Source organism: Diospyros lotus, chromosome 10 (assembly GCF_014633365.1).
Source record: "Diospyros lotus cultivar Yz01 chromosome 10, ASM1463336v1, whole genome shotgun sequence".
NCBI classification, from domain to species: domain Eukaryota; kingdom Viridiplantae; phylum Streptophyta; class Magnoliopsida; order Ericales; family Ebenaceae; genus Diospyros; species Diospyros lotus.
The window spans coordinates 23,700,458-23,721,301 of record NC_068347.1 but is presented as its reverse complement, the minus strand read 5'-3'; the positions used below and the strand labels follow the sequence as shown (position 1 = coordinate 23,721,301).

The following is a 20,844-nucleotide window of genomic DNA, read 5'->3' as shown; positions in this document are numbered from 1 at the left end:
CCTAGATACAACAAGGAATGGATTGAATAGCTAAGTCGATCTATTCGGGAGGCTATGCTGGAGGCGACTTGGCCAAGTGGTGCTGGCAGTGCATTTGGTGGCTCTCAATTTGAAATTTAATGGGTGTTGGTCGGAGCTTACGGACGAACAGACAAGGCGTCTTCGAAGGAAGGGTCGACGACTGTTGTGAAGTAAAAGAGCAGGTGGATTGCATCTATTTTTGAGGTTGGGCAGTGTGGGTCAGCAAGCCGAAGCAGATTTGGCGGAATTGTAATTCCTAAACTACTGCAACCATCAAATTCTCAATTCTGGAGAATTCTGTTAGTTGCAGCACACTCGAGCAAGGGAGGCGAGCATCCCAAGCAATTCCAGCAGTGAATTCCAACGATCTAGGGAATTCCGACGAGTAGAAGGAATACACTTGACTCTCGGCAATTTCTTAATGGTTGAGCTTGGATTTTGGAAGTGCAATTGAGTGGTTGGATAAGGCGAGTCCGACGACGATTCCAACAGGTATAAGGAATCATTGCAGCAGGCGAGTCAAGAGAATTGGTAGGCCTAAGGGACTTTAGAAGGCTGATCAAGTCGCTGTAAGTGTGCAATTTTTTTTGCTGTTACAATAGACTTGGTCTTGAAGCATAACAGTGGCTGCAATTTGCCACTTATTGGATCAATTTTAGAGGTGATTAGGTGAGGCAGTTACAGAAGGTAATTAGGATGGAAAGAGCTGTTGTTTCTTGGCTTATTGCTTTTCCAGCCAGTGAGATTTTGGCCAGGAGGAGTAGTGCACGAAGGAGTACCATGGAGTCTCAATTGCAGCAGAAGAATGCTTCATTTTCAGCTAAAAGGGAGCCTCAATGGCAGCCAAAGAAGGCTGCATTTTCAGTGGGCAGCAACAGGGACAAACGAACAAGCAATGGGATTCATGAAGAGTGTAAGGAATTTGGTCGAATGTTCCGCGAGAAGTTGCAAAAGTTTGCAATGATACTATCTAAGGAGTATCATTACAGTTTTCCCGCCGAATACTTTGATGACTATCATGGAAGTTTCAACAAAGAGGAGTTTCTTAAAATGGAGAAGCCGAAGGAAGAAAAAAGTGAGGAAAAGGGATTGGAGGATGACACTCAATCAATTGACAGCCTCTTAAGCACTCTTACTAGTGCTGAGACTCCTGATGCCATTTATCTCCAGAAACAACAAAATAAGGAGTCTAAAGAGAAGAAACAAAGAATTGCACCGGGCACCTTGCTTGGAACATCCCACATGTATGTCATTGGCACGGGCACGCAAGACAAAGCAAAGTTAACATTGCAGCCTGAAGAGTTGGAGGATGGGGTTGTAGGATTGACGGCGCATCTGGAGCAATGGAGGACGTAGTGAAAGTAAAGCAAGATTGCTACGGGGCAAGCAACGTAGTTCAAAAATTTTGAACATTGCCCCGATCCCGGCGATTGGATCAACGTCGAAATTAAATCATTCACATATAAATAAAATAAATCTAACCTTTAGATTTTCGAGTCGTTCGCGGATTTGAGCCATCCAAGCGTCCGGCCTCTAACTCGTGATGTGTCGGTTGGCAAGGAGAGTGGAATAGGAGTGCTAGCTCCTTCTTCTTTTTGCAGCTTGTGTATGGACGGAAAAGAACGCCCGCATTTCAAATCGATGCCAAAACGAAACAGGGAAGAGTGAATGGCATTCGTTTTTCAACTCCTGAAAAACCAAACAACCAACCATTAATTTTAGGCAACTCATAAAGGGATATTTATAGAGTAAATATCCTAGGGTTTCTTAAAGCCTAATGGATTGGACTAGCCCATTAATCCTAGTTAAACTAGAATCTTAAGTGGGCTTATCCTAATCCAACTAGAAATATAATTAAGTGGCTCAAATCCATTTATAAAATATTTAGCCCAAATCTAATTCAAGCCCAAATATTTATTATTTAATATTTGGTCCAAATCTAATTTATCTCAAATATAATATTTAATATTTGACTCAAATCTAATTTAGTCCAAATATAATATTTAATTTAATATCTGGCCCAAATCCAATTTAGTCCAAATATTAACTTAAACCCAAATATATATTATTTCCTATTTGCCACTCTAACAAATAGAAAAATTATTAAATTAGAAACTCCTTCCTAATTTAATCAATTGTCATTTTAGGAAACTCTTTTCATTATGACGACCCCTCGTCATATCGACGTCCTTACGTCTATTTGTTCTTTTTCCGTGAGAACCTACGGCAACATAACTTCTTGTCGAATTGTCCCAGTTAACCATACGTCCGCTCTCCTGGTTTAAGCCAGCGACCGTGCCTATTGCGCATGACTCATTAAGCTTCCGAATATGTTGGCACTGTGTTGGTACGAACACATAAGACAAGATTAGCCTCTAGCAAGGCATCATGCCTACCCAATTATTCAGAAGGATTCATAATCCGCAAATAACCTTTCACGAGCATGGTTACCCTGTAATTCGATCCTCTCGTCAATATATCTTATGTGATCTCAAGTATGGCGATGTGTTGCTTGATTACGATAACATGAGTTTTTCTTCGGTCATCCGGATATCTTCACTTAATAGAAAGTGAATCAATAACTCCTTATTGATCTCTTTCACCATGGCCATGGATTTAAAGTGAATATCCACCGAAAGCGCCTTAGATACATCATCATCTATCAAGGGATAGACGAGTCCCATTTTGGTTATACAGCCATCTCCATAAGCCTCACGATATGCCCAACGATTGCCCACGTGCAGCCTTTATCTAGGCCCATCGAAACGATATCAAAGCATACCGGTCTTCTTATGAAATGACCGTGACAACCTTAAATCCAAGGATTAGTTACACCCATCTCGTATGAGAATACCATCAACATATAACGAAAATGGATTCTCATGGCGAGTCATGTCCAGTGACACGTTCTCTAACATTGGTCACCTATGTACTTGTCTAGGCATCCCCATGCCTATGGGTGTGAGACCCCATTGCTATCACATAGCAAAAACATAGCACATACAAATCTTACCGCAATTGTCAATGTCCATTCTTGACATTGCTACGACTTGGAACGTTTAGTGATGTCTAGAAACTGTGATGCATCATCTCACATCTTTATAGATTAATCACAGTATACATCATATGGGCTTCTATCTAGTTCCATCCAGTCATTACAATAACTCCTTATTCAAATAATAAACATGATTACAATTGTCAGTGTACAACATGCCCAATCTGATTGGGTCTAGAACACCTACACTAACACGCAGAATGATAAAGCGAAACAAGATGAAAGGAAGAAAGGGAAGGACTTCTTTGTTGAAGGGACCGAGACCCTTGATGTTTTGCTCATTCATGTTTCCATTGGTGTGGCAGCAAGCCATAATACTGTTGTTGCTGAGGAGAAAGAAAAGAGAAGGCAAAAGAAAAGGGAAAAACAAGATAAGAAGAAGGAAAAGCGAAGAAAAAACCACTGGGTGAAGATGGGCATTGGATAAAGAAGCAATGGTTAGGTGGTAATAAGTTTCTTGGGGACAAGAAACATTTCAAGGAGGGGAAATTGTCATGTCCCTAGGAGGATTAGAAGGGTAATATTGTGATAGAGATATAATAAAGGGGTAATATTGTAATAGGCTTATATTAGTTTGTTAGGAGATATTTGGTTGTTTGTTAGGAGCACATGGGTGATGTTAGAAATTAATTAAGGGGCTACCTATGCCTATAAAAAGGCCATTGTAAGAGGAGATGAATATGCTGAAAAATTATTGAATTGAAATTCTATTTTCTTCCCTCTACCATTCTTCCTCTCTCGTTCTTCTTCCTCTCTCTTCTGTTCTTCTATTTCTCCCTCTCTTTCTTCTCATTTTCTTCCCCAAATCTGTCAATTCTTGGTTCTAAATCAATCGGATCCTTCTGATTGCCGATTTTAGCCCGTTATGAACCTTAGGTTCATGACATCTTTCTCTATTCCTCTTGAATTATCCCTCTCTTTCTATTCTCTATCCCTCAGTTCCTTTCAATTTCCTCTTAAAACCCTAAGTTAAACCTATGTACATGACATTAATTAAATTAATTTCTCAAAATTCACATAATTATAAAATTGTGAATTTTCATTTTTAATACAATATTCTTAAAAAATACATTGTAAGACAGGATGTTACATATTGTCCTTGGAAATACAAGAAATCTCAATATTCAAGAACATACCATCTCAAGGAACACCGCTTGGTGTCAAGAAAACAAAGATATTTACATTGGTTTTTACAATTCGAGAAACGAAACGAATTGAGTTATTCAGTTGTAGAAGACAGCCCCAGTTTTCCAGAAAATTGCTCCATAGAAAATGGAAAACAAGAAAACTAGTTGAAATACACAAATTTCCTTTATAAAAATGAACAGTTGAAAAATGCGGTTTCCCAAAATTAAATTGAGGTTCCAAGTTCACAAATTTGAAGATTTGGAAAACTGGATTTTCCACAAAATTTGCCCCAAAATCTCTCATTTTTTATCATAAATTCCAGTTTTGTTGATTGGAAATTAGCCAACTGTACTGCTAACATTTGAATGCATTTTTCAAATTTTCTATGGAAAATAAAAATTAGAAACTTTATAGATAATAAGACAGAGAAAACTGGAAATCATTTTCCACAACTAAACAGCCCTTAAGATTTGGCCCTCATCTTCCACATCTTGGACACTTCCTACAAATAATGAGATCCATGATCTTACGTGCTTTGCTATTATCTTAGAATCAGCATATGCAAAAATTATTTCAAGTTTACTTGCTCTCTAAACAACAAAAATAACAACAAAGCTTTAATACTACTAGGTCGACACATGAATTTTAGATCTCCAACTATTCGTGGCCATATCTTCTATAAGGTTATTGCATCCTAAACCAAAAACACAACCTTTACTAGCAGCTGGATACAAAGACCAGACATTTCTATAGCAGAGTCAAAAATGTCATCATATGATATCATTCATGCTGTCAATTTATTTAAATATCTACACAACTCTCAATTGTATTTAGAAACTATCATGTGACAAAGTTCTGACAGTCATTTATGTGTTAATTCTTTTCTTTTCACTTGTTTCTGGGATTCAAACACCACACATAATCAACTTGAATACTTATGCAACCAGTGGACTATGATATTCTTGTGAATAACCTATTTAATGAGTGCCTTTAGACACCCATGATTTCTGAGATGGTATTTCTACAAAGGTTTTATGCATTACATTGACCTCTCTTTGGAAATGTATCCCTTTTAAGCATGCTTAAAGAAAACAAGCTATGTGTGATAAACAAAAAGATAAGATAGAACAACTTGTTCATTAAGCACATCCAAATTAGCCAGTGATCAAGGAAGAATTCTGCAGCATATTTTAACTGAAAGGAAAAAAACTGATTGAGAAAAAAGTGCCATGAGCAGTAGTATGGAGCATACCTGTAAAAGTGCAATAATAGTACCAAAGGAGTTCCACAACAATGGAGCCAAATCTTGAAATAATTCTCTCATCTAAAACAGAAACAGAGAAGACAACAAGGAATTTAACACAGCATATAACAATCTGAATGTGTATATATATACACATGGATAAGGATATGAAATGGATACATACAGCAAAAAGAGAATGTTTTTCATATTTTTTTTGATAAAAATGTTTATGAACATGAGAACCAAAAAGAGTCAACAATATTAAAAGAATTACCACTAATCCAATATGAATATTCTATTTAAACCTCAATGATAATAATAATACATAAAAATGTTACTATATAGTAATTACTATATAAACATAATAACAATATTCCTACCAATCCATAGAAACTAACAATACATTTTGATGGAGTTGTCATCATAAGATGAGGCACTGTTGGAGTTGTGATCACTACCACAGCTGGCTTTGTTGGAGGTTATGAGGAAAGAAGAATCATTTCATTGAAAATGGGAAGAGAGGCAAAGAGAGTGAGGAGGAGGAATATAGACATAGAAGCAGGGTGGGGGCAGAGGGAAAGAGAAAAGTACCTGCTCTTTCAATCACATGATGTCTATAGTTTGAATGAAATTAAGGGCCCATTTGACACTTACTTTTTTAATGTGTGTGAAAAAGTTGGCTTCCAAAGCAATAAAAAAAAAAGGAGTTGGCCGTAAAAAAAAAAAAGGCTATGACGGAGTGATTGGCTTTTCTCAGTCATTGTCAATGTAAAATAATTTAGAAAATAATAACAATATCTTGAGAATAAGATAAATATTATACTTTCTAAAAAGAGTAACATAAAAGTGAAAATATATCATATTTCTTTCATTCTACTGAAAATTGCCAAAAAAGAAGGCATTTTTTTTACTTTTTTGCTTGCTTTTTGAATTTTGTAAATACTACAATCTTCAACCTTTTTTAAAAAATGCGGCTGATTTGAAACTTCAATAAAAATGCTACAATCTCTCCCCAGTCAGCATCCAAGGTGGATAAATGCAAGGGTGGCCAAATGCAAGGGTGGCCATTTTAGTTGGATGGAACTCGCTATTGAGAGTAGCCAATTCCTTACAGTCATTTTACCCAGCGAGTTACTCACTTCTATTAGGAGAAAGTTTCATGCGGCTAACTAGCATTAATTAACTGTGGATATTAAATTGGAAGAATTTGCAGCGTTTTTGTAAAAAATTTTAAAGTTTTTTGTTTGTATTTTTTTTATTTTTTTAAACTACAGCCATCTTAAAACTTATTAAAAAAAAGGCTACAAATTTGAAACTTTTACAAAAATGCTACAATCTCTCGCTAGTCACTATCCATGGTGGATAAATACAAGGGTGGTCACTTTAGTCACATGAAACTCGCTACTAGTAGTAGCAAGGTCCATGCAGCCATTTTGGCCAGTTACTCGCTCATACTAATAGCGAGTTTCATGCAGATAGTTGGCATTAATTTATTGTGAATGCTAATTGGAAAAATTTGCAACATTTTTATAAATAGTTTGAAATATGTAGTTGAAGATTTTTTGGTAATTGCATATATTCATAAAACCAATTTACATTGGTATTTAAGGTGGATCCCAAAACCTTCATAAGGAAACTAACTACTAAGGAAACATGTCTCCTAAGGAAACCTGTACATTAGGAAGCCAACTAATAAGGAAAAACTATCTATACATTGAATGCCTATACATTAGGAAGCTAGAATCACTTAATTTAATTAATATAACTCCTTAATCTTCGTTATTCAACAGTCCCCCACAAGCTGGTGAGTTCCCAACTTGCTAGCAATCTCTTGAAATCTTGAAGTAGGTAAGCCTTTGGTTAGAACATCAGCCAATTGGTTTCCAGATGTCACGTGAGGAATAGTGATGAGTCCACCATCAATCTTTTCTTTGATGAAATATCTGTCCACTTCCACGTGCTTCATTCAATCATGTTGAACCGAGTTGTGTGCTATACTAATAGCTGACTTGTTATTACATTATAGCTTCATTAATCCACTTCCTTCGATCATTAAATCCTTAGAATTATTTTGATCCAAACAAGTATACAAACACCAAGAGCCATAGCATGAAATTTTACTTATGCACTTGATCTAACTACAACGTTCTATTTCTTGCTCCTTCAAGTAACCAAATTTCCTCCTATGAAAGTGCAATAGCCTATAGTTGACCTTATGTCTGTAAGAGATCATGCATAGTTAACATCAGTGTATACTTCTATTGTCAAGTCACTTCCCTTTTTGAACAAAATTCCTTTTCCGAGAGTTGCTTTCAAGTTTCGAGAATCATCTGAATTGCTTGTAAATGTTCTTCCTTGGGATCATGCATGAACTGACTAACTACACCCACAGCATAAGCAATGTCAAGTCTAGTGTGTGAAAGAGATAAATCAGTCTCCCTACTAACCTCTAATAGCATCCTTTATCAACAGTTGTTTCTTCCCTGCTTTCTTGGTCCATTCTATGACTTGGATCAATTAGAGTATTCAATGGTTTGCACCCAAGAGTACCTATTTCCTTGAGCAAAATGAGGATGTACTTTCATTGGGATATAAATATCCCTTGTTTGAAGTATGTCACTTCAATCCCAAGGAAGTATTTTAGTCTCTGTTGGCGTGAGGAAATTCAAGAGAAAGAAAAAAGCCAGCTATGGCTGCTTCTAGAATGCTGAAAAGAAGCCAGCTATCACATGTTGAAATCTTCGGTCAAAGAGGGCTGGCAAAACAGTTGTTACAGCTGTAAATATTAACATATTAATGGCAAAATTTATGGAGGCAATCAAGGATGACTTTTGTATTCGTTTCTTTTGTTTAAAATTCCTAAGCTGTAAATTATATGGTTATTGTTGAGTTATATGGTTATAGTCTAGGGTTAATCCTATGATAGAGCCCATGGCCCATGGCCCATTGTATTTGTATATATATGTAGGTGTATAGTCTATGGATTTAATTAAGTGATTTTATACATATTAAAAGCTAGGTTTATTTCCTAAGTTTCACATGGTATCAGAGCCAAAATAAAAACCCTAGTTTTTAATACAAACCCTAACAGTGCTCCGATCTCTCTCACCAGTGCTCCGATCGCAACGCCGTCTTCACCATTGGACTCGCCTCCTTCAGTCCATCCCAGCCCAGGTGGTTTCGTCGCCATCCGCTGCCATCCACGGCCGTCGGTCACTAGCATCCACCATCTGTCGTCGCTCCAGCGCACCTGTTCTTTGTGCTGAATCATCCAACCTCTATTTTTGGTTTATTTAACCCTTTGATTGCAGATATGTTGATCTTGTAGGGCTTTCTTTTATCCAACATGGCTAGTACTAGTAAATTTGGCTCCTTTTCTAGTATTTTGTCTCTGTTAGTAAACTTACGCGTGCCTTAAATTGTTCTATCACCTTTGATGATCATTCTGTTACTATCTAGGATTGCGGTACGGGACAGATGATTGGCGTCGGATGTGAGTCGCAGGGTCTCTATCATCTCAACCTTCCTGCATCGCCTATTGCTTGCTCAATGACTGAGTCTCCTGCTCTTCTCCACAATCGTTTAGGACATCCTAGTTTGGCTAAGTTTCAGAAGATGATCCCCAGTTTATCTAGTTTGTCATATTTTCATTGTGAGTCTTGTCAACTTGGAAAACAGTCTCGCACTTCTTTTCCAAAGCGTGTCAATAATCGAGTTGTGTCCCCGTTTGCTTTAATTCATTCCGATGTCTGGGGTCCTAGGCGTGTCGTGTCTGTTTTGGGTTTTCAATATTTTGTAACGTTTATCGATGATTATTCTCGTTGCACATGGTTATATTTAATGAAAAATCATTCTGAGTTATTCTCAATTTTTGAATCCTTTTGTGCTGAAATCAAAACGCAATTTCATACCTCTGTCCAAGTATTGCGCAGTGACAATGCCCCTGAGTATTTTTCTATTCCATTTACTACCTTTATGTCTTCTCAGGGGATCTTGCATCAGTCGTCTTGTGCATATACACCACAGCAGAATGGAGTTGCTGAGCGTAAAAACAGACATTTGATTGAAACTGCTCGCACTCTTATTCTACATCATCATGTCCCCTTTCGCTTTTGGGCTGAAGCTGTCCTTGCTGCTTGCTATTTCATTAACAGGATGCCCTCATCAGTTCTTCAGCACCAAATTCCTCACTCTCTCTTATTTCCTGATCAACCATTATATATTCTTCGTCCACGTGTCTTTGGTTGCATCTGTTTTGTCCATAATCTGTCTCCCAGTCATGATAAATTGTCTGCTCGGTCCATCAAGTACATTTTTCTTGGTTACTCTCGCCTTCAAAGAGTTATCGGTGTTATTCTCCTGACACTCGCCACTATTTTCTTTCGGCGGATGTTACCTTCTTTGAGTCGTCTCCTTTCTACTCTTTGCCTGATTCCGAGTGTCAGCCCATTTCTGAGGCCATCCCTCTTCCCGCGAGTCCTCCTGCTCCTATTCTCCCTATTTCTTCTTCTACCCCATTGCAGGTTTATCATCAGCATCATCAGCCTCGGTCTCCTCCCGGTGGAGATGTTGCTCCTGCGCCTTCTCCCGCATCTCCTACTACTTCAGCGACTCCTGCTGCCTCACATCTTGCTCCAGTCTCTCCACCTGCCGCGGTCTTGCCTTTTGAAGATCTGCTTCCTATTGCCCTTCGGAAAGGTACCCATTCTTCTCGCAATCCTCACCCCATTTATAATTTTCTTAGCTATCACTTCTCTCGTCTCCTTTTTGTGCTTTTGTGTCTTCCTTATCCTCTGTTTCAGTACCTAAGATTGTTAGTGAGGCACTTTCTGATCCGGGGTGGCAACAAACAATGGTGGATGAGATGACTGCTTTGCATTCCAATGGTACTTGGGATTTGGTTCCTTTACCCCCAGGGAAATCTCTTGTCGACTGTCGGTGGATCTATACTGTCAAGGTGGGTCCTGATGGGCAGGTTGATCGCCTCAAGGCTCGTTTGGTTGCCAAAGGGTATACTCAGGTTTATGGCCTTGACTATGGTGACACTTTTTCCCCTGTTGCTAAGATGTCCTCTGTGCGTTTGTTTCTCTCTATAGTAGCTATGCGCCACTGGCCGTTGTATCAACTGGACATTAAGAATGCCTTTTTACATGGTGAGCTTCAGGAGGAGATTTATATGGAGCAACCTCTTAGGTTTGTTGCTCAGGGGGAGTTTGGGCAGGTTTGTAAACTCCGTCGCTCACTATATGGGTTGAAGTAGTCTCCTCGAGCCTGGTTTGGTCGTTTCAGTGTTGTCATTCAAGACTTTGGTATGACTCGTAGTGAGTCTAATCATTCGGTTTTTTATAAACACACATCACAAGGGAGGTGTATATATTTGGTTGTCTATGTGGATGATATTGTTATTACCGGTGATGATCAGGATGGTATTATTCAGTTGAAGAAACATCTTTTCCATCATTTTCAGACTAAAGACTTGGGGTTACTTAAATACTTTCTTGGCATAGAAGTTGCTCAGTCCAGTTCTGGTATTGTTATCTCTCAATGGAAGTATGTGTTAGACATTCTAGAAGAAACTGGGATGCTTGATTGTAAACCTATAGATTCTCCTATGGACCCTAATGTAAAACTCCTACTAGGACAAGGGGAGCCTCTTGCTAATCCTGGAAGATACCGCAGGCTAGTCGGAAAACTTAATTATCTCACTATCACTCGCCCAGATATTTCTTTCTCAGTCAGTGTTGTCAGTAAATTTTTACAGTCTCCTTGTGATAGCCATTGGGATGCGGTAGTCCGGATTCTCAGGTATATTAAGGGAGCTCCAAGTAGAGGACTATTGTATGAGGACAGAGGTCATACTCGAGTAGTCAGATATTCTGATGCTGATTGGGCAGGTTCTCCTTCTGATAGACGGTCTACTTCAGGATATTGTGTTCTGGTTGGAGGAAACCTAGTATCTTGGAAAAGTAAGAAGCAGGAGGTTGATGCTAGGTCGAATGCCGAAGCAGAATATCGTGCTATGGCCTTGGCAACGTGTGAACTTATCTAGTTAAAACAATGCTTCAGGAACTCAAGTTTGGAGAGATATCACATATGAGGTTAATTTGCGACAATCAAGCTGCATTACATATTGCATCCAATCTAGTCTTTCATGAGAGGACCAAACATATCGAGATAGATTGTCACTTCATCCGAGAGAAGATTTTATCTGGCTGTATTACCACAGATTTCGTCAATTCCAATGACCAGTTAGCAGATGTCTTCACTAAGTCTCTCAGGGGACCTCGAATTGAGTATATTTGTAGCAAGCTTGGCGCATATGATATATATGCTCCAGCTTGAGGGGGAGTGTTGAGTTATATGGTTATAGTCTAGGGTTAATCCTATGATAGAGCCCATGGCCCATTATATTTGTATATATATATAGATGTATAGTCTATGGATTTAATTAAGTGATTTTATACATATTAAAAGCTAGGTTTATTTCCTAAGCTTCACAGTTATAAATAAAGAATAATCCAAAGGGGCAAGTGTCTTAGCTTGCTACTATTTTTTACATGGTATCAAAGCCTTGCTTCTAAAATTATTCCAGCCTTCATTGCCTTTCAGCATTCTCCAGCTCTTTTTGGCCTTTATTGCCATTCCCCGACCATTGGTGCCCTCAAAGTCCTTCTCATTATTTTTCCTGAATTGCAATAGACTACTCCATCCACTTCTCCAATCACGTCTGAAATCTCCAAGATGACTCCAATTATGACTTCGGAGGGGACCAACACGGTTGATACTTCAATGGGAGGCCTGCCTACTGGTGATCTACCAGGGATGCACTAATCCTACCAATTGGATGGACAGAATTACCTACACTGGACTCAGATGGTAAAGACTTTCCTAAAGGGGAGAGGGAAGTTACATCACTTGACAGATCCAGGCCCCAAGGCATCAAATCCCAGGGTTCCCAGCTTGGGATATAGAAGACTCCATGATCATATCATGGCTGTGGAACGCTATGCAGCCTAAGGTTAGTAAAAATTACATGTTTTTATCCACTGCTAAGGACATATGGGAGACAATTAGTAGTACGTACTCTAAAGTCCAAGATCTTCAGTTATTTTTGAGGTTAAGATGAAATTGAGTAGCACTTAACAAAGGGCCTTAACAGTCACTTATTACTATAACAAACTGAATGGGTATTGGCTAGAACTTGACCACTACCAAGACATTTAAATGGTTTGTGGTAAAGACACAGCCATTCTCAATTCTATTCTTGAAAGAGATAGAATTGTGGAGTTTTTGACCGGACTCAATACTGAGTATGATCAGGTAAGAGTTCAAATTCTTGGAAGAGAAAAGCTTTCATCTCTCAATGAGGTTTTTTCAATTGTTCAAAGTGAGGAGAATAGCAATGTTGGGGGAAATCAATTCTAAAGGATCAGCCATGTTAACTAACAAAAGAGAAGGGTCAAGGTTCAAATCACAAGGAGGAAGGACTGATGGGTAGTTTAAGTCACACGGGAAGGAAGATTTGTGGTGTTCCTACTGTAAAAAGCTGAAGCATACTCAAGAAACCTGATTCAAGTTGCATGGAAAGGAGATTGTGCTACAGAAACTGGAGGGATTTAGAAATATATCCTCTAAGAATTAGGCCTATTTTTCCAATAAGCAAGAAGAGATTGTGGAAAAAGTAGACTCGATAACTGAATCGAAGTTGAACCAATTGAATGCTAATGAAATCAGCAAACTCAAGATGTTCTTGAAAACCATTCAAAGTGGATCATGCTCCATTGCCCAACAAGGTAACCAGCCAGGTAATAGCTGGAAACTTGGGTAGAAATTTGGCTACTTGGAAAAGTAAGAAACAATCTATCGTGGCCAGATCAAGTGCAGAATCAGAATTCCAGGCAATGGCACAGAGGATATGTGAACTATTATGGTTAAAGATTATTCTAGAAGATCTAAGACTCAAGTGGGAAGGTCCTATAAAGCTCTATTGTGACAATAAGTCGGCCATCAACATTGCACACAATCCTGTGCAACATGATCGAACAAAACACATTGAGGTGAATCAACATTTTATTAAAGAAAAATTGGACAATGATCTTATCTGCACGTCTTATATATCAAACGAATCACAGCTAGCTGACGTTCTAACTAAGGGACTCAAGAGTCAGGTCTTTCACAAGCTTACAGCCAAGTTGGGAATGGATAATGTCTATTCACCAGTTTGAGAGGGAGTGTCGTGAATCAAGACAATGATTATGTGTGTGATTGGTCAAATATTTTGTAGATTTAAATGTTGTAACAATCCCACAATCTATGGGATTGATTACCAATCCCAATAAATCCCTCAATCTATGAGATTGATTATAATCAATCTTAATTGTTGAAATTGATTGATTGATATAAATTAATAATTGATATAATTAGGATTACATCTTTTTTTCCTTAGTTATAGGGATTTGATTGATTTCTTTCTCCTAAATATATTATAATCAAGTGGAAGTGGAAATATATCAAGTTTTCACTTTTCTTCTACATTTTTAGTTTTCTTCCACAGATTGTTTAAGAAGGCCCACCGCCCTCAAAAGAACCAACTACACTAAAACAAAAGAAGCATTATTCAACCTAAAAGCTAATTCTTTCAAGTTTTCAAGAGATTTCCTATCACGCTCGTCACAAATAATCTATATAGCCAAGCTTTTTTCTCTTACTAACTATGTATCTTCCAAAATCCAAAAATAAGATCGTTAGCTAATGAGATCCAAACTACAAAAGGATTAGTATTGCACATTCAACACCAATAAACAATTTGGCCATGAGGAATCAGAAATAAAAATTCTGATGGAAGCCACAACCCATTTCAAGAATAGCAGATAATGAAAATATTTGGGGTTCTATAATAACCATTAGAAGAAGCCCTAATCCCTCCACATGCGCAAATTCAATCCTGCATGATGATCCTAACTTCCGTCCATAAACACAATAATCCACTTTTGTTTTAGGAAATCAAAGCAATGGAAGAAATCAATTTAAAAAAAAAAAAAAAGAATACACATATATACCTTGGACAGTTCGAGAAGAGCGTTCTCTCGGAGATCGCGGTTGCCGAGATCCAGCACCAACTGCTGGACTAATTGCATATTGCGATCCTTGTCTCCTTGAGTCCCGCTGGCGCTCTGAGGTGGCGAAACGGAGCCGGCGAGCGGAGAGTTCATGAAGAGAGATTGAGGAAGCTTCGCCATGGAATGGTACTTTTCACACCGTTTTTCTCGCACCTTTGCCGATTGGGAGAACTGAAAGGGCTTGAGTCTTCAGTTTTGAAGAGCTGGGAGTTGAGAGTTGGGGTGTTTTCCGCTCGACTTCTAATTACGTGTCAGTCCTACAAATGTTGTCGTCACTCGTCAGTCGTCAGTGTGTACATTTGGATTAGCTGTCCCTCCTATCATAATCATAAGAATATATATAGCAAATTTAGGCCTCTAAAATTTAAATTTCTCTGTTCATATTTGAATTTTATTTTAGATTAAAATAAATGAAATGGCTTGTAAATTTTTTTTGGGTTATAATATGAATTTTGTCACTTATAAAGCTCAATTTTATTAAAATATTCAAATTATTGTAGAGATTGTGAACATTTTTTACCTTTTTTTTTAACGCACTGTCACGAGCGCCCCTACTATTTGGTTAATGTAAATTAAGGTACTTATCAGTCAGTTCAACTCCTAGTCTTTTCCTATAAATGCGAGAGTGATCTGATGGTCTTTTATTTTCAAGATCACCTTAACTATTTTTTTTTTTCTGACAATGACTCGAACAAGAGCAATACCCCAATACATTCCTCCTTTGCCAATCGATTCATAGGACAACATTTTTCACTCACTCTTTATATCATGGTTAATGGTGGCATGAATTAGCTGAAAAAGGACATCAACGGTTTGCATGCACGTTAAGCCCAATGCATAATGATAAACTGGTTGTTGGGGATGTCATACAGATGTGTAAGATTTTCAAAATTTTTCACAACTCTTATGCGTAGTGAAAATAAATACAAAACTCATAAAAGTTCAAAGTTCAAGTGTTTTAATAATATGCAATAACCACACAACAAACTAAAATTTTCAATAATGGTTAGCTTTTTGAAAAACCAACGTTTGATATAAAAGAAGCTTCACAAGCTGGCTTTCTTCTCTTCAAATGTGAAGCCTAGTTGGTCCACGCCAAGTTACCTTTCAAAATTCCTTGAAACTCCTTTGATGACATCTAAAGGCTATAAAGGTATGTTTAAACTTGCAGTAGTCTTTGATTTTAAAAATCATAGCTCAACTCTCGAGTTAATTGAGAGAAAGAAAAAAAGATTTTTTACTTGTGAAGCTCAATCTTATTAAAGTTGTTGAAGACATTGCGGAGATTTTTTACCCTTCATATAATAATACCAAGTGTTGGCAGGGCATAACCATATCACGGATGAAAATGTTTAAACGTGACATATTATATTAATGGTCTTAAAAATTGTGACGCCATGGCCCTCATTATCAGGTATCATCATAATCTGCAGTTACAACTTCGATTTTTGAAAGACGATTATGCTCTGTCAATATAAAGTATTAAAATAATGTGAATGCCTTAAGTGGGTCCAAGCTTCGCCACTTTTGGCTGTCGAGAATTCGGGTTTAAAATACATAGGCAACGAAAAATCACCTGATTCTTATGCTCGATTAGGCCTTTAAAATATAAATCTAATTTCGTTAAACCATCACACTCAATAAAATATCCCAATAGTCAAGTATATTTAAACATACTTTATATCCCCAACTAGTTCAAACACACACTCTGAGTTACTCATAACAAGAACCTTAACTTGATCAGATTATATTTAAATCGTAACCATCTTCTGCAGTCAAACGCAGAGCACATATATTACAAAAGCGACACAGAAACACAACTCATTCTTTCACTATCTGTAATCACTGTTAACCGACGATTATTCTTCCAACACCGTTTTCCCTTTTTTAGACCTCGAACCATTTGTTGGGTTAGTGGGGGTAAATGAGTGAATCCGAATATTCAATAAAAGCAATATACAAAGCAGTAAATTAATAAGTATGACATCATAAATAAAAAAAAAATACAGTATGCATGCAAACCCGTCACACCGCACCTATCTCAAACTCTAGGTGGTCCCTAGTGGTTCTTTCTATAACTCAATCTTAGAACTCTCACGGTCAACAATTCATTGTCCCATGTCTAGACACTTTCTCAATATCTTATACAAGTCATGATAAAAGTAATTTACACACAAAACATATTAAACTCTTACCTTATAATATTATCCACCTATTAATTTTCATTGACCCGCTAGACATACTGGTGATGCCCCAAAATTCCCTTAACAGAATTACATATAATGTAAAGTCAATTAATTAAACAAATCACTAAACTAATTTCACTCAATTTCTAATGTACTTTACTTGCCTCACTGCTTGCCCCTTTCCTTTGAGAATTCTTCCTGCCTTCAATTTCATGCAACATCTCCCTATTAATAAGCCTCAGCCGCCCACTATTTAATTCTCAAATCCACGGGTGAAGCCGACTGAATTCATCTCCCAGTTCAAGGCTAATCATGATTCTCACTGTTGCTCACTTATCTCCACGCATATACATATGTCATATATTATATTTTATCTGTATTATATTATACAATATAATACACTGGTGCTTATTTGCGTATATATATATATATATCTTATACACTAATTAATTAAATTACATATTTAATACTTCTAAATTTTCTTAATTAACTTAGGAGATTGATTAAATGCAATTACACCCTCAATCATTAGTTTAATAATTATTGAGATACTAAAAATCCAATATTAATAACTTAAGCTTACGATTCGCTTTTATTTCTGTGCCCTTACAAGACAATTATTTTATCTTAAAATCACTTTAGAGTCTATCTTTATATAAAACTGGAGCCCCCTAAGAATTCTGTTGTCTTTTCAGAAGTTTCATTTGACCATCTTCTGACAATTCGATTTTTCAAACTCTATTTTAGCTCTATCGAAAACTATTCTCATTCAGATTGTTTTCATAGTAAAAAATCTCGTGTCGAGACACTAGTCAATCACATATTATTTTTCTTAAATATCTAAATTTCATGGCACTCTCTACAATTGATTTGGTCACTTATTAATTCAGTTCTTATATCAACTCTAGTTCTTTGAACAATTCAAGAGTTACTTGTAAAATCTTATCATCTGAATCTTTTCAGCCCAAAAATTTCATAGAATTCTAATTATTTTTCTCACTTCAAAAACATACTAAATTTAATATTTTTCATTAATTTCCTATGACTACAAATTTTCAATAAATCATCATAAACTCATAAATTATTTTAAACTCAAGAAATTTCACAAAGGTCAAATATCTTTAATAAATAAATTAGTTTAAATACAAAAATTAATTACTATTATTCTCCCAAAGTCAGAGATGTTACACAAATTTAGTATGAAATAGAGACATAAGAAAAAATAAAATATTTTTAATTCAATGGATTTATATTTTTATAAAGGAAAATATTTACATAAATTAAATAATTATTTAAAATTAAAAATTGATATTTCAATCATGTCCAAATTTAACACCCATTAATCTATTAGCATTTAGACCAAATCTTATGGATCTTGGTATGCCATAGTTTGAATCAAGAGTCTTTACAAGTAACTGTTGTCCCACTAGTAGGAGGATGTTTAATTTTCTTTTTAGATAGAAGAGTTTGTTTTTATATGTTATTAATAAATAAAATTTACAAATTGTGTTTGGCAACGTTATTTTATTTAAATTTTTAAATAAAAATAAAAAAACATATTAAACAGATGTAAACACTTAAACATGACAGCTAATATATTAATGATCTCACAAATTTATTATGAAATAAAGAAATAAGAAAAATATATATTTTTAATTCAATTAATTTTTTAAAATATATATATTTTTATAAAGGAAAATGTTTAAATGAATTGAATAACTGTTTTAATACATATTTAATAATTTCATATAATTACTTAAAAACTTATTATTTTAAAAATAAGAGATGCTTCAATCTTATCCAAATTTAACATCCATTAATATAATAGAGATTGAACTAAATCTTATTATGATCATAAGAGTTGATGCATGTTTGTTAGGGTTTAGGGTCACGACCCATTATAGGTAATTAAGACACTAGTAATTGGTGTGTGCTTGTTTTTATTTTTTTTTTATGTTATTAATAAAATAAAATTTAAATACTTTTTGGTAATGTTGTTTTGTTTAAATTTTTAAGACTAGTGGTGATGCAAGGGGATTTTTAATTAATTTTTGTACAATTTTTTTATTATTTATTTGTATAAAATTATATAAATATTGTTTAACATATATTTTGTAAAATTAAGTAATTATCTACACACTAGTTCAAGAAATTTTTTTTTTGAATTTTTTACTTATTTGTACATATTGTTGGCTCAACTGACAAGGCAATTGAGGAAAGGGGACGAATTGAATTTTTGAAATTATTAATTTTTTCTCAAATAACAATAAAATATATATATATCTGTTTGTAATAACTAAAATACAAAATTAATAAAATTAACAAAAACAACAACCAAGTATTCATACTTAAATGAGTGAATTTGAGCTTCACAAAATTTTACAGGTTAAAAGTGCCCAACAAAGATGAATAAGAAAAAAAATCAAGTAAATATAACACAATATTTGTAGTGATTCAATAACATGTCTACGTCCACTATCTTAAGTGTTTACTAAGGATTTTCAACTCTACTAATGAAGTGTTTTTTGAAGAGACAATATCACTATCATCTATATGATCACTTTTCAATAATATTGTATTTTTTAGGTAGGCTCAAGCATTAATCCTCTTTGTGTTTTTTTATGGACTCAAACACTCACATATAAAATTTTTAAAAGCAATAACCCACTTATAATATTTTTTAAGGCTGAAACAATAACTTTACAACCTAGAAAATGAAGTACAAATGCAGAGAAAACTCTCAATATTAGAGGTCATAAAAATAGACTCAATACAGATGAGAGGACAAGTATTTTCATAAAGACAAAAAAATAAATAAAATTAAAGAACTCTCTCTATAGATGAGAATGATATTAATCAGACTTTTGTTCTTTTTTAACTCTTTTCTTGCTCTCTTACTTTTCTTCTCATCGTTTTTTTCATGTAACTAGTATGGATATATATTTGTGTGTGTGAACATTCTCTAAGATCAATAGCAACAACTATTTTCCCTGTAAATGATTTGATAAAATATTTATTTGCTAATAAATATTTTTACTACATTTAATCTCAAGGAAATCATAGGTATATTAAAAGGAATGTGACATAAATTCAATTTTGAGAGCAATATTAAATGTGTATTTTAAATTACATTAAATGAAATCTAATGGTTACAAACGACTATAAATTTCAAATTTCAAGATTTGCAAGCTGTTACTTGAGTAATATATGAGTGTCACTTGAGTAATATTCTGAACACATATAAAATTAATTTTAGATTATTTGAGTAAAAAATACTTGTTACTCGACTAATTTTTTAATGCTTTTTGTTTCTCTACAAGTTATTTAAGTAATAAATACATATTATTCGACTAATTTTTGTGAGACTCAATTTTTACAAATTACTTGAGTAATATAAGGGCATTACTCAACTAATACTACATGTTACTCGACCAATTTTTTTGAGCATAGTTTTTACAAGTTACGCTAGTAATGTAAAGTATTATTCAACTAATTTTTTTTTTTTTTTGCACTACTTTGTAACCATAATTTCTTAATGTAATTACTCAACTATTAAACTTTGATACTTGAACAATGTTCTCAAATGAAAGCTAAGCTAGATTTCCATAGACAATACTTAATTAACTTATGATTTATTGTTTGATACTCGATTAAATTACCAACTTTTTTGATTTCTTTGTAAAATACTCAAGTAATATACCTCAATATTTGAGTAAAACTTTGCCTTTATAACTTTTTTTCCAGAATTTGCCTAAGTTACTTGAGTGGTATATTTTTACTTGGGCAAATACTTGAATAATACTTCCTACAAGCTTTTAAGCTTCAAAATTCAATTAGATTACTCGACTAATAATATATGATACTCGAGTAATGAGTTAAGATTAAGCTTCACTTATATATTACTCGATTGATATGATATATTTTTACTTGGGCAAATACTTGAATAATACTTCCTACAAGCTTTTAAGCTTCAAAATTCAATTAGATTACTCGACTAATAATATATGATACTCGAGTAATGAGTTAAGATTAAGCTTCACTTATATATTACTCGATTGATATGGTATATTTTTACTTGGGCAAATACTTGAA

At 35.1% G+C, this 20,844-nt stretch overlaps 1 protein-coding gene across 1 annotated transcript in view; it reads right to left on the bottom strand.

The window, feature by feature from the left end:
* LOC127811392 (uncharacterized) overlaps positions 1-14,846 on the bottom strand; it is a 62,926-nt gene extending 48,080 nt beyond the window's left edge. The window contains exons 1-2 of the mRNA XM_052351203.1: positions 14,507-14,846; positions 5,457-5,528 (exon numbers count right to left, since the gene is read on the bottom strand). Coding sequence (XP_052207163.1) covers positions 5,457-5,528; positions 14,507-14,686 — 252 coding nt within the window. The 5' untranslated portion in view covers positions 14,687-14,846. The remainder of the gene's footprint in view (positions 1-5,456; positions 5,529-14,506) is intronic.
* Positions 14,847-20,844: the final 5,998 nt, after the last annotated feature.